This window comes from Solenopsis invicta, chromosome 1, assembly GCF_016802725.1.
Source record: "Solenopsis invicta isolate M01_SB chromosome 1, UNIL_Sinv_3.0, whole genome shotgun sequence".
Lineage (NCBI taxonomy): Eukaryota > Metazoa > Arthropoda > Insecta > Hymenoptera > Formicidae > Solenopsis > Solenopsis invicta.
Window position 1 is genome coordinate 32,975,609 of NC_052664.1, and position 26,912 is coordinate 33,002,520.

The 26,912-nt window shown below is 29.3% G+C and overlaps 3 protein-coding genes across 7 annotated transcripts; 2 read left to right on the forward strand and 1 right to left on the reverse strand.

The window, feature by feature from the left end:
* The first annotated feature begins 320 nt into the window (after positions 1-320).
* Positions 321-4,151, forward strand: LOC105194725 (26S proteasome regulatory subunit 6B). The gene is made up of 6 exons (XM_026139849.2): positions 321-518; positions 726-818; positions 2,408-2,741; positions 3,065-3,268; positions 3,353-3,617; positions 3,714-4,151. The coding sequence occupies exons 1-6, from the start codon at positions 486-488 to the stop codon at positions 4,030-4,032; spliced, it is 1,248 nt and encodes a 415-aa protein (XP_025995634.1). The 5' UTR covers positions 321-485; the 3' UTR covers positions 4,033-4,151.
* Positions 4,152-5,447: 1,296 nt separating this feature from the next.
* Positions 5,448-11,488, forward strand: LOC105194726. Its single transcript, XM_026139850.2, has 7 exons — positions 5,448-5,591; positions 5,768-5,856; positions 6,095-6,296; positions 7,054-7,189; positions 8,111-8,260; positions 8,602-8,731; positions 10,548-11,488. The coding sequence occupies exons 1-7, from the start codon at positions 5,483-5,485 to the stop codon at positions 10,734-10,736; spliced, it is 1,005 nt and encodes a 334-aa protein (XP_025995635.1). The 5' UTR covers positions 5,448-5,482; the 3' UTR covers positions 10,737-11,488.
* LOC105198275 (dnaJ homolog subfamily C member 5) lies at positions 11,194-26,474 on the reverse strand. 5 transcript variants are annotated; one of them, XM_039454869.1, is made up of 8 exons: positions 26,262-26,474; positions 24,708-24,846; positions 24,330-24,482; positions 22,451-22,582; positions 20,740-20,847; positions 19,651-19,704; positions 17,034-17,214; positions 11,194-14,473 (listed from the first exon to the last, which is right to left on the reverse strand). In XM_039454869.1, the coding sequence occupies exons 1-8, from the start codon at positions 26,279-26,281 to the stop codon at positions 14,406-14,408; spliced, it is 855 nt and encodes a 284-aa protein (XP_039310803.1). In that variant the 5' UTR covers positions 26,282-26,474; the 3' UTR covers positions 11,194-14,405. The 5 variants fall into 5 exon arrangements, with proteins under 5 accessions (XP_039310803.1, XP_039310848.1, XP_039310885.1 ...); XM_039454914.1 differs by lacking the exon at positions 20,740-20,847 and having other exon boundaries at positions 26,262-26,473; XM_039454894.1 differs by lacking the exon at positions 11,194-14,473 and having other exon boundaries at positions 16,313-17,214.
* Positions 26,475-26,912: the final 438 nt, after the last annotated feature.

Here is a 26,912-nt window from a genome sequence, read left to right on the forward strand (position 1 = left end):
TTTGGAATATCGTTACCTTCAAAACATGTAAATAATGTCAACAGCAATATGCTTTGTCTCTGATATCATTGATGCGGGAGACGTTAAACAATAAAGATTTATAAAAAAAATTTAAAAATATAAAGATTAACAAACGTCACAAGAAAAACATTTGTCCGTAATTTTAATATTAAATTACGTAAAATTTATTAATACTATTAAGCTAATTTTATTAGAAAAGTCCAATTTGCCGCTTAATGTGACGCAGTGATGAGGTGGAAATCCAATACGATTCTCATTGGCTGGCCGCCATTACGATGCGCAAGAGCATACCCTTGTCTTTCTACTATGAGGTTAGGTATTCGACATAATGCTCAAAAATCTGAAGTCATTCAGTACTGTTTAGCAGCATATAGCAGTTCAGTGCAATTGAGAACCATTTGATACGGATTGTTTGAATCGACGTTTGGTAATTCGTTTAACTCGTACAGTTTTCTCAGGTTACGATGGAAGAACTAGGCATTATTTTACCCGATAAGGTACGTTTATATTCGAATTTTATTAATCGTATTTGCTTATCCCCGGGTCTATATGAAGACGACGGTAACCTTTTATGTATAACTCAAATTATTAAATACTTTTATGGGATTATGACTGGTAACTTTGAATCATAAAATTTGTATACAATATGATACACATACACGGATACGTACTCGTGTACTTCAAATTTATGCTTATCTTTTCAGGATGTAAGTGAAATTGATTGTAAACCAGCTGCTGGTCATTATACAGGAGCTGGAGATGAGTTGGACGTTGAAGATCTTTACACTAAATATAAGGTATTGTAAACGTTCATAATACATTTTATATATATATGTGTGTGTGTGTGTGTGTGTGTGTGTGTGTGTGTGTGTGTGTGTGTGTGTGTGTGTGTGTGTGTGTGTGTGTGTGTGTGTGTGCGTGTGTGTGTGTGTGTGTGTGTGCGTGTGTGTGTGTGTGTGTATGTATATATAACATTATTATAATACTGTACGAGTATATGGGCATATATTTTCAAAATAAATCTAGAGTAATTTAACTCTCCATGTACACACGTGTCTACGGCATTCGTAGAGTAATATGCACTTGTAACTGTAAACGAGCAAATCTGTCTATTTGGCTTTACTCTTTAAAAAAAAAGTAAGAGATAGAAGAGATTTGAGGCTTCACAGCCATTATGAAAGACTAATGTATTGCCAAGTGCAAAGAATTTAAAAAGTCTCGCATAGATTTTTCCCCTCCCCCACATGTGATCCCACATGGGATTTTGTACTATAAGTAACAATTTTAATAATTATTTATGAAAAATGTTTTTAATTAAAACAATGTTCTGAAAAGATTTTGACAAATTTTTTTTCTTATATTCCTTATATTTAGTTATTGTTAAAAACGGAATGCTAGATGACAAAGTTCATTACTTGCACCAAAGTTTATTAAAAATAAAATTCAGTAAACAATATTTATCAAGTAACTATAAAATATTCAATTACAATATTGACAAATTCATAAATTTTTTTAGATTTAAAAAAATATAAGCTAGCATCCATATGTGCACTGGGAGAAAGTATCGAAAAACCAATGCTTTCAGAGGGTTAAAAAAATACATTTGTGTTTTTTATTTGATTATTCAAATGTCATTTTTGATCAGTTAAATAATTTGGTAGTAATATTTATGATGATAAAGTAGTTGTACAGTTCCTTGAGCATTGAACGTTATATTAAAAGAATTGTTAACACATTGTAACAAATACATGAACACACGAGCACATATAAAATGCAACATATGTATACATGAATGTATGTGTATGTACAAATGTACTTACATGCATGCAGAGTTAGGTAGTAACTAGTTTAACTTGAAAAGTTAAAAGTTAATGAAGTGAAAATGTAATAATTTTTAACTTAATTTAGTTAATTTTAAATAATTTAATTTTGAACTTTAATAGTGATTTTTTAAATGCAATTAACTTTTTTTCCAACTTTCTTAAGTCAAAAATTTATCTGTAGAAAAGTTACGAAAGAAAAAAATACATTGCTACATAAAAATCAATATTTCTTTGTTATTTCATACAAATTTAATTTACAAATAAAATATTAAACTTATTTGATGATCTATAGTTGTTTTGATCTTATGAATTTGTAATTTAATGTGAATAATACTTTTTAAAATTAACTTTTAATTTAACTTAATCTTAATGTAATTTGTAACTAGTTAGTTTTTTGTTTATGTAACTTTTAACGTAACTAAATTAATTTTGTAAGTCCTTAATTTTAATTATATTAGCTTAATAAAAATATATATTAACTTACTCAGCCTTACGCTGAGTATATGCATATGTAAAAAGTATGTGTTATAAATTATGTGTAAATATTGTAATTCTTCGAGTAGAAGCTGCAAAGAATGCTGGAATTTCTTGAGGTACAAGAAGAATATATCAAAGATGAACAACGTAACCTGAAGAAAGAATATTTGCATGCGCAAGAAGAAGTTAAACGTATCCAGAGTGTACCTTTGGTTATTGGACAATTTTTAGAAGCTGTTGATCAAAATACTGGTATAGTGGGTTCTACAACAGGCTCAAATTATTACGTACGAATTTTATCTACTATAGACAGAGAACTGTTGAAGCCTTCCGCTAGTGTAGCGCTACACAAGCATAGTAATGCTTTAGTGGATGTATTGCCACCGGAAGCTGACTCTAGCATTTCCATGTTACAAGCAGGTAACAGTTTTTTTTTTATGTCTGTTGTACGATAGGTATCAGAGAAATCAAAAATTTCAGTCAAATTTCAGTCAAAAAAGAAGTGAGAATAAAATTTGAAGCATTAAAAATAAAATTTAATAAAAATCTAAATAGAATTAGACTTATTAATTTAATGTTTTTTTTTTTAATTGATTTACGTTATTGACAATTGGCAATCATTTTTGTTTTTATTGCCATCATTTATTCCTTTCTTGGTCTTGTAAATATAAATATTACATTAAGATAAAAAAAAATATAAAAACATTGTGTAAATATAAAAATGCAATGCATTTGTGATGTAGATGAGAAACCAGATATTCAGTACAGTGATATAGGTGGAATGGACATGCAGAAGCAAGAGATCAGAGAAGCAGTGGAGTTACCTCTCACTCATTTCGAATTGTACAAACAGATTGGTATCGATCCACCACGAGGTGTACTTATGTACGGACCACCTGGCTGTGGAAAAACTATGTTAGCAAAAGCTGTCGCCAGACATACCACTGGTACTAAATAGATGAAAAATATCCAATTGCATTGATAAAAAATGATTATTCAACTTTCTAACCATATTATTACCTTTCTCGTAGCTGCCTTCATTCGCGTAGTGGGTTCGGAATTTGTGCAAAAATATTTGGGTGAAGGACCGAGAATGGTTCGAGACGTGTTTCGTTTGGCGAAAGAAAATTCACCGGCTATAATATTCGTCGATGAGATAGATGCTATCGCTACAAAAAGATTCGACGCTCAAACTGGAGCAGATCGTGAGGTGCAACGTATTCTCTTGGAATTACTCAATCAGATGGATGGTTTTGATCAGACGACTAATGTCAAAGTTATCATGGCGACAAATAGGTGAGTCAATTTTAACTATGTTAAATATTTCATTTTATTATAGTTGTCGTCACGAGTGATACATTTGCTGTTATTTCTACTTTTACATCTTTGCAGAGCGGATACGTTGGACCCTGCGTTGCTTCGTCCTGGTAGATTGGATCGTAAGATTGAATTTCCATTACCCGATCGTCGACAGAAGCGCTTAATTTTCTCCACAATTACCGCGAAAATGAACTTGAGCGAAGAAGTGGATCTTGAGGATTATGTAGCACGTCCAGATAGAATTTCTGGCGCTGATATTAATGCTATCTGTCAAGAGGCAGGAATGCACGCGGTCCGTGAAAATCGTTACATTGTTTTAGCAAAAGATTTTGAAAAAGGTTATAAAAATAATATTAAGAAAGATGAATCTGAACATGAATTCTACAAGTAAACCGTACGATATACCGTTTGTCGCCTATATCTTACATACATATATAACTAACGTACGTATAATATATAGACGTGTTATAAGATTAAAATGATGAATACAATTGCTGTGTCTTTTATTAATTTTCTATTTATCGCCTTTATTTCGCTTGGCCTTCGTTATCATCAGTTAGGATATGCGGCAAACAATAATAATCCATTTTTATTGAATTTTTTTTATCACACGTCTCTTATTACGTATTCCACACAATAAAAGTTTAAAACTGGATCTTTTACTTACATGCTCCTATATTTTTATCGCTTTTATTTACTTTTGGCAAGATAATACTGTGAGAATTTCTGAATAAAGAAAGAGAGAGACCGATAGCATTGGTGTTTAGTTGATGTTTATTTGTTCTTTCAACTTTTACTTTCTCTCTTGTATGTATACATGTATATTTTGCGTCATGTCATCTTTTGAATAATTGTGCTAAAAAGTTATACAAAAATCAGGAAAACAAGGATACAAGGATTCATGAAACAAAATTATATTATGTATGTATTTGTCTAAGAATATATAAACGTAAAATTTCTTACACGTCTCTCATACCTACAAATAATTTTTATGCATTTGTACATACGTACAAGAGACAAGTACACAGTATCAAATTGAATGTTAATTACAAATATCACTCTACCTTCGACAAGGTTACATTCCGATTTGGCTACAAGTCGAATAACGTTGTTAAACGTTATCGTAACATTGAATGCGCTAAACTACTGCTATACATGTGTATTCGTGTCAATTTAAACTGACATTTTATTAGTCTATTATTTTATATAAATATGTAAAATAATTTTATTACTAAAAAATCATTATAGACATCAATTGAGAAAGAATGACAAAATAGCATTTCTTAAAAATATTGTAATATACTTGGTATTACATATTGTATAAAATTAATATTTTTAACCTAATATATATTAATCTGAAATAATTTAAAAATTATCGCGAGAAACTGCGCACGTTAGTCGTAATTTTGGCCATTCGCAATCGTAAATGGAGAGATATCTGTGAACGGATTTTCTATCAATGATACACATACATATAACGATGATAATATCAGTAATGTAAAATTAAAACAGACAGAATATATTTCTTATTACGCACAACATATTGTATGTATCTTAATTTATATGTTTAAAAATTTATTGCAATTGGATTATGCTAAATTTTATGTTACGAAGGATTGCTAAAAAAGGATATGACGACGAACGTGCGAGAAAGGTGGGAGAATTTGGAAGAGAATCAATTACGTTAACGCTTGTAAAAACTATTTTTGAATATGCGATAGAAAAAATGGAATTAGCAGTAATTAATATACTATTACTTTAACAGCATATCACTTAAATTATTATTCACTTATTATTAATATCGTTACGATTTATGATTTTAGGGGGCTTTGCCTTCTCTTATGTTGAATCCTGAATTATCTGCAATCCTTACAACTGATGAAATAAACATAATAAACGATATCCTTTTGTGCAATATCGAATTTTCTCCTAAACATTTGCCGCAATCAGGTAATACAATGAGGTTTTAAAAAATATATAATGACAATTTTTTTCTAGGATCGATGTAATATTTGTTTCTCTCTTATAACATACAAATGTACAATATACAATATCTTGGATCGTGCATTCATTCGTTCATTCACCATTTCTAATTCTAATGATTAAAAATTTTTATTATATTTCAGTATCTATTAACGAAGAATTGGATGTATATTCTAAAGAAACTCGGTACGATACATTCAAATTTGACCAAGCAGTCTGCAAAGCACTGAAGGTTGTTTTTAGTTGTGATAGTTCGATAATCGTATTTAATCGTAGAGTTTAAAAATTCTGAAAAATTATATGAAAAATTCTAAGAAAAATTTTCAGCAAGGATGTGTCGTGAACTAAAAGTTACAATAAAATTATATTGCTAGTTAAGTAATTAATAATAAAATAATTATACCTTCTTCTCGTCTTGAATTTATAAATTTATAAACTTTTCTAATCACTCTTATTTTTATTCTTTATAGATTTTTGATAAACATATCGACGTTCTTCGTACGAGTAAACATATTAAATCAATGACATCGGCTTTTTTTGTGCATCATATTCGTTATTTTTTGCAACATGCTGTACGCAGAATAAATTTTACGCCGGAACAAGAGAGAAGCAAAAAACTACATTATAGAAAGCTTTGGCATTGTCGGAAGAAATCTATTGAAGAAGTTGCTAGTAAAATATATATAACTTCTCACACGGAATAAGTGTATACGATACGTTTTAAAATTATCCGCGCAACTGTGAATCGATGACACGCATTACAATTTATATTTTTTCCTTTTTCGGACAACATCGAAATATTTAAATTTATCAGAACTTTGACAATTGACCTTTCATACTAATTACTAATCCTTGTGCGCGTGGAAAATTTAAATGCATGAGATTCAAAGATAAATATATTTTGGTCGAAAGATCATACCTTCGATTTTGAACAAATGGCAATCTCATGGCACCGCCATTTTGTCGCAAATCAAGTTTAAAAAAAAAGAGAGAGAAGAATCGGGCACTAGTCTTATATATTAATTAAATTTGTCGATCCTTTAGACTTTAGATGAATCGGTTCAAGGCTAGAGTGCATGGTCGCTGCAAAACGTTTCTAATAGACTGCTCCTAAAAGATATTGCTCATATATCTTCTTTACTTTGATATTTCACAATAAAAAAAGAAATTATTGAATTATCCTTAAAATACGTATATTTGAATACATAAACGTTAGTGTCAAAAGATTATCAAGTTTAAAAAAAATTCCTAAAAATATGTGTTTTTCGATCTTGCGAGTAGGTAAGAGGTATATACAAATCCCTCGAGAGTTACAGAAATATTAAATCTCAATGATGGTACACATACATACATGCGAATTAAGCTCGCGGAACAGAAATTAATAAATAATTAATAATAGAATTTTTATTATAATTTTACTTTTCCGTAGAGTCTACTACGGATTTAGAAAAACTACGAATTAATCACAGAAAAACGCTCGAGGACATAATCAAGCGACACAGGAAAAATATAGATGCTATCGACGGAGTTGACAGAAAATGCAACGAATACGTCACAAATACCAAGTACTTATTCTTCAATCTTTCTATATTAATTATTGCGACTAAAAGAACCAATTGTAAGATATTACATGCTGCACATTTAATTAAAACTTCACTTATCAAGTATTATTTTTGTTATATTTAAAGAAAATAAATTATATATATAAGCTGCAATACTCTATATGGTTTTTAAGATTTTTTTCAAATTTTTTGCCAAGTCCAAAATTAAAAACTGATGGCTAGGATTCAATAAATAGGAAATATTTCTAAATATTTTCAAATATTTCACTAATATGTGTGGGTGCATGTAGCGATCGAAGACCAAAAAGAAAAAGTATCATTAAATTTAGGTCATATTGGGTGTACATATATACTCATTACTCGACATGGCCTAATTATATGTATATTTTACTTTTTTTTCTCAGTGTTGGAAAAAACATAATAAAACGATCCAATTAACGTTACATTTATAATTAATTGTAAGTTTATAAGTAATCCAGTAAACGAAAATGAATTGAAATGGATAGAAATTTAAATTTATTTTGACATTTTCGAATTCGCGCTTCAGATTTTTTGAATCTATTTAAATCCAAATATAATATAAATGATACAAATAACATAAATCCATCCGAATTCAAAATGGCAACTAGCTCATTTCGTATTTCAATAAGTTGCAATGTAATATCGCAGAGTCGTTTATTCAGAGACGTACATTATTAATATTGCGTCAAAATGTTTCAACAATGTTGTAGATTGTAGATGTATTATAAAATTCTCAGCTGATATACTTTTGTACTTGAAACGCGCATGGAGTATATACATTTATGCGTGTAACTTTATGTGAGAAAGTATGTATATGTCCTTGTGTGCCTATATAAATATTGTAATACATATACCTATGTACAACTTGACATATTTATCTTCACACTTTACTTTGCACGATAGCACGAGATATGAGAAGAAACAAATTGCCGTATGTAAAATATGGGAATACGAACAAAACCAAATACAGTCAGCACTGGAAAACGTTATCGATGATCTTGAGTCCTTGAAAGATACAAATACAAAATTGGAACAAGTTATTCGTAAGCGAAAGTATGTGTGCATAAAATTTGAATTAACATTTCTTTATTATTATTATTATTATTATTATTATTATTATATTATATACACGTACGTTGTACACTACGCACCAAAATTAAAGCATCATCGAATCACTCGATGATCAAATTCTTGTAATGTTGAGAGAAAAAACTTGATTCAAACAGCATTTGAAAGCTGATTTGAGACTTTTGAAATGCTTCCAAAAATATCGTTATCGAAATCTTATTGTTAATCATCATATTTTGAAAGTTGCATACATTTCAATTTTATCAATTTTTCGATCAATTTGAAATCGTATAATATATTGTAATCGTATGTATTATTGCATACAGATCGATGACCGACTCCAAGTTATTAACGATAACGACCAAGTACGATACAGAAATTGGTAACAGATGTAGAATGGTGGAGCAACTTGGCGAAGAATATAAATCAGACAAACGGGATAAATACAACTTGGAGGTGATTTTTCTATACACATATATAATATGTATACAGGGTGTCCCGTAATGCTTCATAAATATTTCAGGGATTGAAAGAGGATGAAATTTTGAACTAAAAGTTTCTTTGCCCATTTTGGCTCAGATCATTATTTACCGACTTATTAACGGTTAAAGTTGATCAATCAGATTGCGCTCAGCCGAAGCGCCCAGAAGCGTAGCGTGCCGTGGGGCTCCTCGCGCTTACTGTAAACATTCTCCCGATTAAAATGTTATTCTAATTCTTCATATTAATAAATAAATAAATCAATAAATAAATCAATAAATAAATCAATAGGTAAGTAAATAATTAAATAAATAGGTAAATGAGTAAAAATAAATTGCAATTGAAAATTTATCTAATTTTTGAATATTTTTGATTTTTTTTATTATTTATTTATTTATTCGTTTGCTTAATTCAATTATTTAATCCATTTGTTCATTAAGTTACTTAATTTCCATGGCTAACCTCGTAGCGATGGGGAAAAATTAACTACAAGATGTTTGTCATGGGTATAAAAGAAGATTATTGGAAAAAAACATTAACAAAATAAATTGTATAATAAATAGTTTGTTAAACATATTCTTCAAAAAAATGTAAAGAATTAACATAAAATAAATATAGCAATGACATAATTTAGAAACAAATTGTGGAAACACATTTCTTCAGTAAAATTAACATTAATAATGTCGACACGTGCCTTTTATTAATGTAGCTTAGAATTTACATTTCAAATCTACTGTTTGGTACATAATAAAATATGTATGTTAAATTTTACAAAAAATTGTTTACTGTGTAACGAAAAGATGAAAGTGACAATTGAGAATTTAATTAATTACGTATTCGTAAATTTTAATTGTACGTTTAATTTTAATTGTACGTTTATAACGTGATCAAATTATAAAAAAAAAGGTAGAATTGTATGTTACACATCAATATTAAGATGCTAACAAAAAATAATCAAAATAAATTGTTTACAAGCAATTTGTTAAACAGTTTCTCTTCAAACAAATTAAACAGTTTTTTATAAATCTAATTTTAAATAAAAACGGATAGCTTTATCGGTTTCTATAACAATAAAACAAAATAATCATGCGTGATACATGTCAAAACATTTTTTTGAAGAATATGTTTAACAAACTATTTATTATACAGTTTATTTTGTTAATGTTTTTTTCCAATAATCTTCTTTTATACCCATGACAAACATCTTGTAGTTAATTTTTCCCCATCGCTACGAGGTTAGCCATGGAAATTAAGTAACTTAATGAACAAATGGATTAAATAATTGAATTAAGCAAACGAATAAATAAATAAATAATAAAAAGAATCAAAAATATTCAAAAATTAGATAAATTTTCAATTGCAATTTATTTTTACTCATTTACCTATTTATTTAATTATTTACTTACCTATTGATTTATTTATTGATTTATTTATTGATTTATTTATTTATTAATATGAAGAATTAGAATAACATTTTAATCGGGAGAATGTTTACAGTAAGCGCGAGGAGCCCCACGGCACGCTACGCTTCTGGGCGCTTCGGCTGAGCGCAATCTGATTGATCAACTTTAACCGTTAATAAGTCGGTAAATAATGATCTGAGCCAAAATGGGCAAAGAAACTTTTAGTTCAAAATTTCATCCTCTTTCAATCCCTGAAATATTTATGAAGCATTACGGGACACCCTGTATATCTACAATATATAATTCATGCATTTACGCGCGCGCGTAATCTATTGCGGAAAAAAATTGTATCGTGGCGATTTAATTCGTTGCGCGCTTATTCATTGCAGAAAGAAATGAAGCGACAAGAAGAGATATATTCTATTTTAAAAGAAAAACCTAGAGTTACACGTTTCTACGAATCTTTAGCTACGACCGAGCAAGAACGCTCCGTAAGAATTATTCAAAGCTGGTGGCGCAAGATCTTTTTGGAGCATAGAAAAAGAAAAGAAGAAATTGAAAAAGAAAAGAATGTTTAATAACACACAATGTTTGTATTTATCCTATCGATCCTATTTGAGAAAATCCATATTATACGCGTGAAGTTTGATTCAATTCATTCAATCATCCATCATAATAGTAATTGATTTTCTTCCTTTGTTCTCTAATGGCGGATATTTCAAAAATTTTTTGCAATTAAAAAAATCTTTAAATATTAGAAGAAAGAATGACGAAAGAAACTCGAAACGTATTTTGTTTCGTTTATTGAATCAACCTAAATTATTATTTACATTTCTCGTATAGTATTAGCTTTACAATAATTCTTTACTTCTTTCATTTTAGGTACAGCATTTTCAATAATACAAGTAATTAAATCTTGGTACGAAGTTACATGAACATAGTACATGTCTTGAACATTATTAAGTAGAAGTATGCTATGTAATAAACATAATTATATATCTATGTAATAGGTAGAACTTTATTACGCGATCGTCATTGATATTAATATTGTCGAAACAGGCAACTGAACGAGTATATACGGATCTTGAATTGAAATTTCTCTTTCAATCTCCATATATATACGTATATAATTATTTTACCGAGAACATTCCGTACACTTCTGTAAATTGGTATAAGATACACTTTAATGACGAATAAATAGCAAAAAAGAAAAAAAACCTATAATTCCTGAGTAATAAAGTTTAAAAAATATTGTTGTAAATTAAAATTTTATAATGTAAATTGTTATGTAAATACTTAATATAAATTCGATGCTATTGCTTGAAACAAATGTGTAATTAAGGTTTTCTCTCTCTCTCTCTCTCTCTCTCTCTCACACCACAACTATGTTGAATTACGAATTCTTTCTTCTTACTATACACACGATGAAAACAAGTTGACATTTTCACGTTTGATAGCATAAATACGCCGCCAAGTCCACAGCGACATACTTTATATCCAAAACATTTTTTTCGATTTTAATAAATAAAAAATTTTAAATAGTTAAAAATTGTGTCAGTTGAATCAAGTGAAGGAGGGACAGTTTATCTATCGATCAATTATTTACGAAAAAAAAGAATTCATTCGATTTTTCATTTTCGGTAATGTCATTCGATATAGCTATAATGGACCTTGATATAAATGACATAATAAAATATTTAAAAGTTGACTTTATTCGAAGTAGTTTTAAAAAACAAAAATCTTTAACAGATATTTACGCGCATATCTTGTGAAAAATTCAGGCTTTCGTATATTACGTTCAGTCGTTTAGATTTATCTCACACTTTTTGATATATAATAATATAAATTATGTACGATCAACTATTCATCACGCGCGATTGTATGTATATATATATAATATATATGTCCATGTTGTTTTTTACATTGCTGGAACGGTTTGAAAATATTTTTGCACGTTGACAATATTTGCCATTTACGATCACACATTCGACACAATATACAGATAGATATTTATAATTAAAGAAATCTTATTGTAAACATGCAATATTATTTAATCGATGCGTGCGTTCACGTGCGCGGCGTGAAAATTTGAAAATTTAATCGACAGATACATACGCGAGATTACACTTTTTACAAAAAGTTACGTCTAAACTTCGCGCTTGTGTACGTATCATCTAATTGTAAGAGATATTACAGAATACATCACACCAAGACGTGTTCTAATCTTTTCGTCGTTTAATCACCGTAATAATAGTATAATAGTCAATGCAATATACATGCATATATAGATAAAAGAAATTACAACTTTGAGACACCGAGAGTAAAATTGTTTTTAGCGGTAATATCGATAAATCGTTTCGAAATAATTTTGTCTGTAAAAAATTATTAATTTTCTAAAGAATGAGATTCAAATCAGAATCAAATAATCATTTGATATTCGGAAATTATGTGTATGATTCTAATATTAATTTTTTATTACAAAATAACATCAAGGTATAAAATGCTTAAAAAAAATGTAAGTTTTATTTTGCATAAAGGCAATGTTTATTCTTTATTTTATTTATTTTACTTCGATTATACCCTCTATTCATTTCAAGAGTTATACTTTCTTTTAAAAAATAAATCATTGGAAATCATGGTGTTAAATATTGAATTATATCATCAGTAATTTTACTCCGATGTATAAAATAAACATGTGATTTTTAAGTAAATTAGATGAAACAAATGGAATAAACAGATACAGCCTTGGACAAAATTATTAGGTAGCTATATTTTTTCCGTTTATTTGGAATTGTTTTATTTGTAATATCCATTTCATACGTTGATTATTTTATACACGAGTTTAAAGGGCTTTAGAAACGATTTAACGGATAAGTAACATTTTTATTTCTGTTTAAATCCTTCCAGTTAAAAATACTTGAAAAAAATTTAACGTGCCTAATATTTTTGGTCTAGGCTATATATTGGAACGACGTAAAATTTTAAGATAAGTGGAATTTCAGATTAATATTACACATCATTATCCTTAAGAGATACTCTCAAATGTCATAAATGCACGGTACGAGATTTAGTTTGCAAAAGGTAATTATCGTAACAAGTTTTTATATATTTCATAAAGATTATTCACACGCGAATATCATTTCTTAACATTACTAACAACCAATATACACAGGTGCAAAAATTGTGAGATTGATGTGTGTGTGTGTGTGTGTGCACACACACATACACACACTCACTCACATGTGTGTATAGTATTTTTTAAAATAAATTTGAATCAATTTTCTTTGTAAGTGCACCTCTTTCCAAAATTTAATAAATTTAGTAAATATATGTCAATTTTTTAAGCAATGATCAAGATTAAATTTTCATTAAACAAGAGTGCACTAATTTGAAAATTGAAAAACAAGAGCTTATTAATTATATTATAGATAAATGTTAAACGTTGCACAACTTTATAATTAGGCCTTCAACGAGTAGCCAACTTGAAAGTGATTAAAAAATGCTTTCGTACTCTATTCGAGACCTATCGTTCCTTTTCGTTCTACTGATACTCTCATATTTTCTATAATGTGTAATTATTATAATATCTCCAAATGTTACATATTATTTCAAAAACTTAATTGAAGATGGATGGTCACATTAAGATACTATGTGCAAATATTCTAAAGAGAAGAAAGACTATTATTTTATATTATGTAGCTGAGTAATTTCACGCGCGCGTGTTTTACACAATTGGTATAAGAATTCATATTTCTTATCAAAGGCTTCGTCTTAGTTTACTCTTTGCTCGCAAAAGTGCTAATCTTTTAAAAATTCTATTTTAGAAATACACTAAAACATAAAAAAAAAACTTTATAAACTAGAAAAGTACAAGTGTAAAGCATACTTCTCTACTCATGTACGAGAAAATTGTAAAATAATTTTCTATACAGTGGAAGATCGCTATGTTAGTTAAATTACATTCGGATAATACAAAGAGATCGTTTCGATCGAGACTATTTGAATAAATACAACGTAATAACGATTTCTAGAGATACAGAATATACAAAAAAAAAAATTTATAACTTATAACGTTATAATTTAGGTATCAATATACGTTATAAATTACGTTATAACATATACCAATTACCACCTATTTTATCAAGACAATCAAGACAACTTATAAGCTATGTTAAAGTAGAGATCCGGTACTACAAATATGAATTCAATGTCTGTGTAACAGATTTTCCATGGTGAGTTTATTCAGTCTACCATCTGGTTGGTCCGGTGTCACTTGTAGGTGCATTGGCTCCTATGAATGGATTTGTGGCAGCCGCTACATTGAAATATCTTATTAGTGATAAAACAAACGAGAGATTAAAAAAAAATCTTATTTATTTTACTATCGTCAGCACATGCTTTTATATGATGAAATATGATATTATATTATCATCAATATTATCAGATAATTAGAGTATCGTATTTTTTACAAGTAAAAATAGTAAAAGTAAATATGAGTGTAATTTATTATTACAACTGATAATTTCAATACTTTTGAATTAAAGACTTTGTAAAGAAATTTGGAATTTTTTATTAAATTCTACGAAATAATATAAATTATTTATAAAATATAAAGAAAAGAATGTGTGCACGTAATACATACGCAATATATTAGACGTACAAAATAATTTGCTGCCTTTTTTCATAAAATTCCAAGCTTATTCATAAAAAGTTAAATAGAGGTTTAACGTTTAAAATAGTTTTCATTAATTTCTGTGATCCGTTTATCGAGCGGCTGACAAATACCACCGCGAAAAAAAACTTGATGGTTTCGAATAGTTTTCAAAATTTTCAATCTCTCTCACTGTCTTTTAAAATATGTATTATAGTGATGTCGAGGCGGTTCGCGAGAACAGATGGTAAAGTCTGGGAAAAATCTGCACGAAGAAAACTTTCCCAATCGAAATGACGTCTTTCGTCTTTTCGCGACACGTGACCGAATGTTGTCGTATTGCAAAATGAAATCTCCACTCCGAAACATTTGATACCACTTTTTGCACGTTTCGTGAGACAGCGGATTAAAATACTTTCATGTCTTCAGCAATATTATTTTTTAATGAAATGCGAAAAAATGCCTCAAATGCTGTTTTTCCACGGATGCCCACGTGTTCACTGCTGTTTCGTAAAGCTATATCGCCTGCGTCGCCAAGATATTATATAGTGTTTTGAAAACATAGAGATCCACACTTGTGTGCAAAAGAGTGGAAAAATATTTAATTTTACAGTTACAAGACACCGAATGTATAAAAAGGCACTGAATTGATTTGTACATCCAATACACACACATACGCATGCACGTACGCACGTACAAACACGCTTATATCACACACATCTTTTTGTTCTCATTACTAATGGTATTGTACAAGAAGTTTTATAAAAAAGTATATATATATATATATATATATATGTGTATATACACATTTAATGTAATGTTTAAATTAAATATTTAAATTGGAATATGATATGTGTATACTAATAACTACATGCACGCACGCAGTGATACGGAAAAAGTTATTTAAAATAACAATGTATACATTTCTTTTTCGTAAGTGCAACATGTATAAGTCTTTTTTAAATAAAAACTTGTGTGATCCCAGAAAAAAATAGATATAAAGAAAAAAAATATATTAAGATTGCAACTGGATAATAATTTACATTTTTAACTTTTGAAAGCAAATAAAAAAAGAAATGCTTTAACGATAGATTTGTCGGTGGCTAATTTAAAATCAATTTTTTTTGCTACGTTGAAAATATCGAAGCATCAATAATAATTAGACTTTAAATAAACAAAACTATTTTCTTTTATTGATTTTAAATGAAATTTAGTTTAAAAGAAAATTTAAGAGACGATTCGACAGAGATAAATAATTGGATATTGAATAGATGTTTTTTAGTAGTTATGCTAGGAAAAGAAAAAAACAAGTTAGTTTGTCATTAAAAAGATATCTCTAATGATATTGAAACACCAAAAACATCTTTTTTATTGATTTTTCTCAAAAGTCAATTTAGAGTCGATCTTTCCTAGCGAATATGCATTATTTTCTTTTCCGTATATAAATTTTGCAGTTTAGGAATTACGGATATTTCGACGAGCTAAACAGTATTATTAAGCGTATTCCTATTTCTTTGATATGTATATTTATATTACACGTTTTTATTTGAATATATACAGTTATTCACGGGAATTTACGATAAAATAATTAACTAAAGCATACATTCGTAAGTAACTAATTTGTTCACTACATTAATTATATGAAGAATCGCTGTGAAATGTGAAGCTCTTTGAAAAACTCAATATTATTTTTCTGAAGATTAAAACGCGTTAGCATTTTCTTATTAAGAACAGAGATCTCCGCTTGATCTCTGTGGAAGAGCACGCACTATCTTTCCAACACAGTTTTAATAATTTCTAATTGTGGCAAACTAGTGGATAATTTTGCCATATATAAAAAAAAACTAAATATTAAAAGATATCGCTAAAGTTCTACATTCCGTTTGGTTAGAATGTAAAGAAGTTACAATTATCGTAGTTTTATACACCTTTCGACAATGACTTTAAAATTAAAATTTTTTAAGTAACCATACTTACTAAAGTATGTAACTAACATAATTGGCATAATTAAAAAAATTATTTCAGAATTTTTATCAATGTCTTTTTCAACGTTTACTAAAATCGCTATCCATGTGAAAAAGTGATAAAATAATTAATTAACAACAAGAGTGGGCAAGAAAGAAGTAGAATGAATGATTTTGGATGAGAGATGTGGTTTGAATAATCAATATGCAAAAGATAAAACTCATAATATGCATTTTCTACATTCAAGAACTCGTAATACCAGTGGTATAAATCACACGTTCACCGCCGCTGTTCAGATTCGTGCTTTCGTTAACCGTTGTCGCTGGTGCCGCTGATCCTGGTGCAGGCATGGCAAATATTGGTTGTTGTATATTAGAAGCATTTTGCGACGCACCACTTTGAGGTTGAGATGTCACAGCGTCATCGTCGCTTTCGTCTTCCTGTGAAAGTATATTTTGGACATCGAAAAATATCAGAGTTTGGCGAGTTTAGCGCGTAATTACTCGTAACACCGTTACCCGTAAAGAGAGTCACCTTTTTCGATAACAATCGTTACTTTTTTTCCATCTGTAACGGTAATGGTAATGGTAACGTCGTTACATTTCAACAACATAACAATATTACAAATTCAACCATCTTTTTCATTAGTTTACTTCCCTTATCTTTGCTTAATTTAATAGCACGCACTTGTTTAGTACGCAAATATGTACAGTAATCGACGTGCCAGATCAAAGCCATTAACTCCGTTAAATGCAATTGTATATTTTATTTATTTTCATATGTTTATAACACATATTTTAAATATTAAAAAAATATTTTTATTAAAAAAATATTTTGTATCTAACGTTTTATGCTGTATTCCGACAATCATTGACAGTACTGAAAGTATACGTATATGTACGCAACGAAAAGTATAATGTAAACTATAGATTTTCTGTGATGGCAATGAATATGGAATCCAGTCTTAATTCTTTATTGCAAAGTGCGCGCTTTTAAAAACAATGAAACTTTTTAATAAAATTTCTGTTTGTAAATTACAGTCAAAATGTTTATAGAGTATACTCTAAAAAAGAAAAAAAATATTAATATAAAAAATTAGAAGAATTATCAGATAAACTTAACACGAAGAAAAGCTTGCTGTGTAGAGATTAATTTAAAAAGTAATAAGTTAATTATTACATTTAATACTGGTTATTGAATAATGTAACTTTGAAATCTAACATCTTACAGTTTAGCATTACAAAAACGAATCGTTACTTTTTAAAATTAGTAATGAATAACTGTAACAAGTTGCTTTTTACAAAAAAGTAATAGTAACGGTAACGCTTAACATTTCCAATTCTGAAAAATACAATATCTTTCATTAAACCATTTGAAATAAATTTTATATTTGTTGCACAAGTAATAAGAATATATTAATATTAATTTTGATGTCATAAATCATATTTTTTCATCGTAAATCCTTTCTTTCTCTTGCAATTATAAAATATCGAATAAAGAATTATACTCGTAAGAATGTCTCTCTAAATATTTTAAAAGATTTTAAGAGGTGATTCTTCACATTAATTCAAGATGACAACTTTATATCTGACATCCGATTAAATTCAAATTGCAGCTTAGTTTCAAAGGTACAGGGTGTTAAAGTTAAAGAAAAAATTGCGGTTTTTTCAAAATTTTGAAAACTACTCGATATACTTTACTCTATGTACTTCAGATTGTTAATTATAATCTAAAAATTCGTCAATTTAACGCAATCAAATATAAATTTGACATTTCGTATCTAAAATTATATTGACTGTAACATTTTTCTAAAATTATTCTTATATGTGTAAATATACGTAATAATTTGTTACATTTTTGAATATTTATTTCAATTCAGTTGTTAAATAATCTCAATTTTATCTACATAGTACCTACCATTTTACGTTCATACCAAGTCAACTTGCTTGAGTGACGTGTTTGAGATAATACACGTAAAAGGATTGTAATAAAGATGACGAATTTTACAATAAAAAAAAAAATATTATTATATAAATATTAAAATAATATTATATAATATTATTGTAAATTTACTTAAGATTTTCAAACTAGCGCAACTTATTGGAATTGAAGAAATATACCTAGTATGAAATTATAAAACAAATAAACGGAAAGAAATACGTAATTGCTTCTTTTACTTGGAAGCATTTGTTTTCTCTCTCCCTCTCTTTCTCTTTTCCTCCACTCTTTCTCTCTCTCTCTCTCTCTCTCTCTCTGTGTGTGTGTGTGTGTGTGTGTAATTACTACGATACATGCCTATTTCAATAAATTTGTTGTCAATATATTTTCTGATTAATACGTGACACAATTTCTTGATCTCAAATAGGAATGCATTATTAAAATAAAAATAAATATAAAAAAAACATTTCATTGAAAGAATGAGTATTTTATGACGTTTCACGTTTAAGAAATTCATATCTTTATGTATTAAAAAGGTTTAAAGTGTTAATCGTTAAGATGTAAAAAATTTTACAAATTATTATCACGTTCAAATTCTATATACGTTACAATATGTTATAATATTTAATAAGAACGAATCCACTTAAGAATTTGCCATTTTGAATAACTACAAATACATCATGCATTTGTGCAGAAATATATGGACGCTACGATAATTCATCTTTTGCACTGTTGACTAAAGGAAAGTAGCAGTGAGCGCGAATATTAAATAAAAAATGATTAAGAAATCTACCATTGTGCATTGCGCAAAATCTGTGCGAAATCGTTCCGACATAATGTTCGAACAAGAACAAAAATAGAAAGCAATATTTACGATTAATCATAGCAAAAAAAAAAAAAGAAAAATAACTCAAACTTCAAGCATTGTGAAAACTTACCTTGCCAAAACCTCGCGGTTGATCTGTCACAACACCCTCTGGATTCAGGTTCCGCTATAATACAATAATAACATAAACAAAACCGCTAAACTATGTAAGACTTTCTGTAAAACGAAACGTAACATGCGTAACGATAAGGATTCATGCACTTTCAGTTTGTGCTGCGTCAGACAAATGACAGATATACAACGATTGATGAGAATTTACTAAACAAACATAATTTTCTATATATGAAAGTGTGATGAATTAAATAAACTAGCAACAATAATGTTAAAATTAAATTTATGTACCGCGTATGTGCGAAAAATATTTTTTTAATTAAAAAGCACAGAAAATTTTATTTAATGCTATTTATGTACAAGAACGATGTCTCATTTCAATTGTATATCGATACAATTGTATACAGGAACAAACTATCAATGTATAAAGCCAGGCGTGTATCTACATGTATGTATGTGTCGTGAGATATCATCAAATTTATAATGGAAAAGAGAATAATCGTTCACAAAAAATGTCAAAACACAAAATGTAGAAAAATATTAAATAAACAAAAATTTTAATTCAAATTACAAAAGAAGTTATATAAATATAAGATCGCATTCATTACTTTCGTAGAACGTCATGTATTTTTACATGTATTTTGATGGCTGCGAATAAAACAACTCGCTGGCATATAAAATCTTACGTTTAATAATATATATCAAGATTATAAAAGCGACGTAAATATGTTATTAATTTCTCTAATTAATTGAAATTATTTTCCTAAAAAGTAAAGTGTTTAAGAGAAAATTTTACACACTTGTATATTTATTTACATCGATATTGTACATTTTTTTCATGAAAAATATTTTTTCATTATACCACCAAGTTCAGAAACTTCTCTTTGGTGCGTGCGTGCGTGTGTGTGTGTGTGTGTGTGTGTGTGTGTGTGTGTGTGTGTGTGTGTGTGTGTGTGTGTGTGTGTGTCTAATATTAAATTTTTATAGCTAAAAATTTCAAGAGCTGTGCCAAGCCGATATAAGCGTTTATAATTGTAGTGCCTCTAAAAAGACATCGAGTAATACTTGCACTTTTTAGATGAATACAAACTTTTATGCATACGTCGATAATATGTAAGTTGCATGAACTCCTTAAATCGCTTGTTTTTGCAATTAGATATCTACTAAGATATTCTTTCCTCGCTGACATGCTTTCCAACTATGTGCCAAAAATTTACGTATAAATATAAAAGAGAATTTAGATTTATATTTCGATACTTTTCCAATTCAACTATATACGTTTGTGTCTACATGCATGTATTGTATTTAGTTGGATTAATATTAATGTCTTTTAATTGTACCGCTAAATTTAGATGTGTATAGATGTTACATAATACGGAATTTATAACAAGCCTGTCCAAGTTTATCGAGAGAAAGAATCTCTTGAAAAATCCCCACCTGTAATCGTTTGTGCTATTACAAGTTTTTCCGATGATTGATATAGCTAATTCTGCTAAATACAACGCGTCCATATGATAATTTATTGATATTAATTATTACACATTCCCTTGTCTTTTCTTCATTTCTTCTCCATTACATCATTCGGCAAGACAGGTGGAAACATTTCGCGAGTAAAAACTTGGACAGGCCTAATTTAGAATAATTCGGTAAACGGACAGTGTCTTCCGTCGACTAAAGATTACAAATACTACGGCTGTGATTTCATTGGCGATACGTTAGTAATTTTTGCCTCAAAGTGACTGTCGATAGAACATTTTAAAGCAAGAAAAAATTATCAATGCTCATTCCTTTAATTATATTCAAACTCTTTTCATCATTTTTCAGAAAACGTTAATATTGAGAAAGAAATTACATTCGATCAAAGTTAAAAGTTTATGTCTACGGAAGGAAAATTGAAATGTACGCCAAAGAATTCATAGAGTCGACAGAAAAAAAAGAATCAATATTTGAAACATCAGCATTGAACGGAACAATCCATTAACATTAATACGGAAAGTTTAAAAAGTTACAACGGGGATTATGGATCACACAAAGATTGCTAAATCCATAGAACAGTTTTCTCCTCTTCATACAAATCAATATAGAAACAAGTAATACAGAAACGTTTCTTTTTTCGTGCAACGTAGATTACGTATATAAATGAGCAACGAATCAATCGAATACAAAATCACGTGCGTTGCACGAGGACACATTAAATTTCAAAGTAAATCCAAAAGTAGATACAACGGTATAGGTGTCATCGTATCTTTGCCTAATTCCTTGTACTACTTTGCGATGCAACCAAACAAAACAGAAGTGTCAAAGATACGTAAAAGAAAGCGATACCATGTTGTAAATAAGATGAAAAATATAAGATGGAAATATAAAGCGTAATTCTTTTTGGTTTGAACATAATTATATTAAATGTAATAATTATATTTCTCATTCTTCGTATTAAAAATCGTATAGAAAACAATATTCTTGGGATTTAAAACATATTTCTGCTGGGAAAGAACATATTTCTTTTTGCACAGTGCTATTTCTAAAATCATAAGAATTATTAAAAATTGACAATGAATTTTCAGAAAGGCAATAAAAATAAAAAGAAAATAGAAAGAGTTCCTCAGTCGGCTTGGTATGATAATTAATTAATTTGTAAATAAAATCTTTCGAATATCTGTATTTTCTTTGCATATTTGTTACCTCTATTTCTTACTGTTTATCCATATCATTTATCATCATGTATTTAATTTTCTCGTATCTGTTTAGTTTTAATATTTGTATAAAACCTGTCACACAAAATGTACAAGAATCGTTTTTACCTGTAAATTATGGTATGCACCGGAATCCTCGGGAGGAGCTGGTTTGCATTTACCACAACAGAAGTAACAACAGCAGCAACAACAGCAACAACAGTAACAACCGGTAAGTAATCCACAAATTATGAACAGAGCCTGAAAATAATGAAAATATATTTTTCGCGCGATTGTAGTTGTCACAATCCTCAATTTAAATATTCATTAACGATATATCTACCTCAATGAGATTTTAATGAGAATGTATAAAAAAATATATTTACAATATTATTTTAAACATTATTCTATTTTCTACATATAAGACGCTTATTATATTAGTGCTATCGCGTCATCCTATCTTTGTTTTACGTTTAATGAACAACAAAGATAAAATGACGTAACAGTGCTGCGTAGGGCTGCCAGTGCGCTCGCTCCTCGAAGGCGTCTTTAATGTTTCGTGCGTTTTATAACTATTTGAAAAAAATAAGTAGGGTAACTGTCTCAATTATTGCCGCTTCATGCACATAGTGGTAATTGATTGTGCTTATTTTGTAGTATTTCAAGTATATAACAAACATTCTCTTTTATCGTTATTCAAGTAATAACAAGTTTAATACGTACGAAATAATAGCAACGAGCTCGAAAATGAATCGATTATTCAAATATAGTGAAAGAAATGAAAAATATACTATTGAATCTATTACTGCCAGTCAATGTCCCCCGATTACTACCGCATGTATCTAATATTGACTCTCCGTTTGACACTATCGGTGCGTATCTAATACTGCCACCTCTACCAAAACCATCCTGCAGGTATATAAATCTTGGGTTGCATTAACCAATTTTCAAAAATGGTTGCTATACATAATTTATTTTGTATAACATATCTATTATATTTCATATTACTATATTTTTGTTATATAACAATATATAATGAGAAAGAAATACAATAATTATTCATTTGATTAATATAAAGTACATATTTATTATTTATTATTCATTTGTTATTTATTCTTCCTGTCTTTTTCATAAAATCAAACAACATTTTACATAATTCTCTCAATCCTCTCGTAATTCGGTTAGAGCACGTAATTCGAAGAGCACAAAGGTTAATTACGCACCGTTGTCACTTCTCGAATAGAAGTTGTCAGTAATTGGCACGTAATAGATATATTCTTCATGCATTTACTGCATTACCGGCGGTAATGCAGGCAAGTTCTAACTAAATGATTATTCCTAATGCTGTCATCTCAATAAATTACGTTAAAAGTAATCTATTACATTTTTATGCTTATTTTATTTAAATATCATTTAAACATGATCATACAATTGCTTTAGTAGATATAAAAAAGTGAAAATATCACATTTCCATGTACTTTCGAAACATGCAGTTTTACTTTTCTTCTCATTAGAAAATGATGGCAGCTACATTCCGAGATGCATTCCTAACTTGTTTAATTATTTTATAAATATAAAACTTATCGAACATTTTATATCGTTGTGCCTGCGATTATATGATAATCGCAGTTTAACATCAAAATATTTGTAATACACAACATTCTCATATTTTTTATTTTAATGCTACAACTGAAAAGAGCGACAGTAATTGGGATAATTATCTTATATACATTGTATATACATTGCAAGTACACACAATACACACACACACACACACACACACACACACACGCACACACACGCACACGCACACGCACGCACGCACGCACGCACGCACGCACGCACGCACGCACGCACGCACGCACGCACGCACGCACGCACGCACACGCACATTCATACATAATTTTAAATGTTTCAAAAGACAAAACATAGTTAATCTTAAATCATAAAAAAACAATTGTTTTGGGAATTGAAAAGAAGTGACGGCTAAACAAATTCATATTCTTACCTTGCACCATCCAGAGGTGACAACGAAGTAAGCATTAACATTTTCTTCTCCAAACTGTTCCGCGACGTATAGACCAAGAGATCCATAGTTATCATATATATTACGTTTGGTTAGATCTGTCAGTATAGCGTGTGCTCTATTTATTTCTTTAAACTGCAAACAGTGGTTTAAAATATAATATTATATATTTGCAGAAAGCACAAATTTCAAAATTTTCAATGTTACGTAAAAGAATATGAAAGAAAAATATGTGTATAATATACTTGTGTTTGTAAAAATCTTGTCTTTAGAGCTCGAGAAGTTACGTGCCATTCGGTTATAAAAATTAATCGTTAAAAAATTGTAAATATTTGCTAAAAGATAAATTAAAAAAAAAACCTTTTCAGCTGCCTCTGGATTATTAGGATTTTTGTCAGGATGATATTTCAGGGCCAGTTTTCTATACGTCTTTTTAATATCCTCCGAAGTGGCAGTTTTTGGAACTTCCAAAATCTGATAAAGGGAATCCCCTGCTGTACTAAAGAACAAATGGACATAAATTAAGAAATTTGTATCAAGTTAACACGATTAACATACAAAATTGATATAATCGTACTAATCAAATTTTACAAAAAAACAATCTGTTATTAATATCTCGATAAGCATAAGTATTTTAACCTTCCAAGAATTGGTAAGTTTTTGGGTGATTTTTTTACAGTTTCGGATTCAGAATTTTGTTGAGTACACGACAATACTTATTACATCGATCTCTGAAAAAAATGGTGCTACTCCAATATATATCGACTTTCAGTTAGGTATAAACAAATTTTTTTCCTATATTTGAGTTTTATAGTATTGTATATTTTTAGAAAAACTATTATACCAAAATTTGGGATGTGTAATAGTAAAGTAATAAAAAAAAACTTTATACCAAGTTACAGCAATTTACTTTGTAATAAATGTTTAAGCGTACATACAATACAAAATAAGTAATAACGTTCGTTTAAATTAAAAACTGATATATCGGCTTCTCTAGAGGTCCTCTAGAGGTTAAAATTATAATTTCCCATATATTCCAGGTATCTCTGTCGAGAATAGCTTTGTTAAGTATTTACTATAAATTTTATCAAAAATATGCTGATAGAAATAAAATGATCTGTCAATGAAATACGATGCTAGATTGATCACAGGGATCATACAGATCCAGTCATTTTATTATTAAAATGATACGTTCCACTCGAATAGTTAAGACAAATTTTGTTTGACTTCTGCAGATAGAAACAGAGATATTATCTACCATTGATATTATCCGTCGTTATATTAGCTCAAATTTATGGGAAGAGTTGCCAGTGTATCTTTACATTTTGCTTAATGAATTTAATATGGCTTTAAATAATTTCAAAATATATTTAACATCAGTTTGCGTTTTTACATTTAGTTTACAAAGAATATTACTTTAAATACGTATATAACGATAGATAAAAGATTAAAGGAAGCAAAAAATAACGTTAAAGAAGAGAGAGAAGCCAATGTGTAGAATTATTAAGTTATGATACGATATTGCAAAAATTGTGATAACCTATCAAATTATCAATCAGAAATTTACGAAATATCTTTACGTTCAAATATTTTTTTGCTGTAACGAAGCACCGAAGATTCGCGTGAATTTCTGTTACATCAAAGTAATGTACGTTATCTATAAAATCTGAACATTTCGCGCAAATAGATAGGAGGCTGACAACCGGCGACAAGATAACGAAAAAAAAAGTTCCGACGATCATTTCGGCGTTATTACGACTACAAATGAATCCGTTTTCCGTTAAGAAAAAAATGTATCGATGGTCAACGGGGCAATCGTCGCAGTTAAAACCGATAAGGTGTGTGAAAAGGCAGATGACAGCGCACAGTTATAGCGTTGGGCGTCTTCAATGTCTCGACATATTTTTTACTCACGACATTTTTCTTCTGTCCATGGTGAAAGAGGTACCGATCAATCAATTTCTCACGCAAATTAGCCAAATGAGTCAAAGTTTGTCCACGGTCGATCTTTCTGAACGATACTACGCGAACATTTTCTTCGATGGGCCGTACGAAAATGCGCGCATTCTTTCAGCAGAAGTGTTCTGGAGCACCATCAGCACCATACGAAAAGCTCGATTCAATATTTTAGTTCCACTAGTCAACGCATATGCGCTAAAGTAGCGCTAGGAAATTAGACAACTATCATTTGTTTCAACTGCATTCCCTAGCACAATGCGGAGTCAGGGTGCCGTCACATGGAGCGTAACTTGCGTAGCGTAATTTGCGTATTCTAGTAACTTACTAAAATATGTTACGCCATTTAAAAGTCTTCTTTCACATGAAGCGTATTTCGCGGATTTTTAAGAAATGCGTATCTAATGCAACCAATTGCTGATTAGGGTTTCTCTTGTACTCTCTAACAGAAATGCTAAACAAATTTACGGGGTGCGCACGATTGGACACCGCACGATTGGACACCACCACTCACAGCGGCCGATGCCTAGAGTTTTTCCGTTGGTTTGGTTAGATAAGTCAAGATGATTGGTTGGTGTCCAATCGTGCTGTGTCCAAAAGAGTGTCACC

Coding starts and splice junctions, on each gene's coding strand:
- LOC105198275 (XM_039454869.1), bottom strand. CDS start 26,281: ATGGACAGAAGAAAAATGTC. Junction 20,848..22,450: donor GTGCATACCATAATTTACAG/GTAAAAACGATT, acceptor TTTGGCACATAG/TTGGAAAGCATGTCAGCGAG. Junction 17,215..19,650: donor AACCGCGAGGTTTTGGCAAG/GTAAGTTTTCAC, acceptor ATACTTTCACAG/GAAGACGAAAGCGACGATGA.
- LOC105194726 (XM_026139850.2), top strand. CDS start 5,483: ATGTTGAATCCTGAATTATCTGCAATCCTTACAACTGATGAAATAAAC. Junction 5,592..5,767: donor TAAACATTTGCCGCAATCAG/GTAATACAATGA, acceptor ATTATATTTCAG/TATCTATTAACGAAGAATTG. Junction 8,261..8,601: donor CAAGTTATTCGTAAGCGAAA/GTATGTGTGCAT, acceptor TATTGCATACAG/ATCGATGACCGACTCCAAGT.
- LOC105194725 (XM_026139849.2), top strand. CDS start 486: ATGGAAGAACTAGGCATTATTTTACCCGATAAG. Junction 3,269..3,352: donor TGTCGCCAGACATACCACTG/GTACTAAATAGA, acceptor CCTTTCTCGTAG/CTGCCTTCATTCGCGTAGTG. Junction 3,618..3,713: donor GTTATCATGGCGACAAATAG/GTGAGTCAATTT, acceptor ACATCTTTGCAG/AGCGGATACGTTGGACCCTG.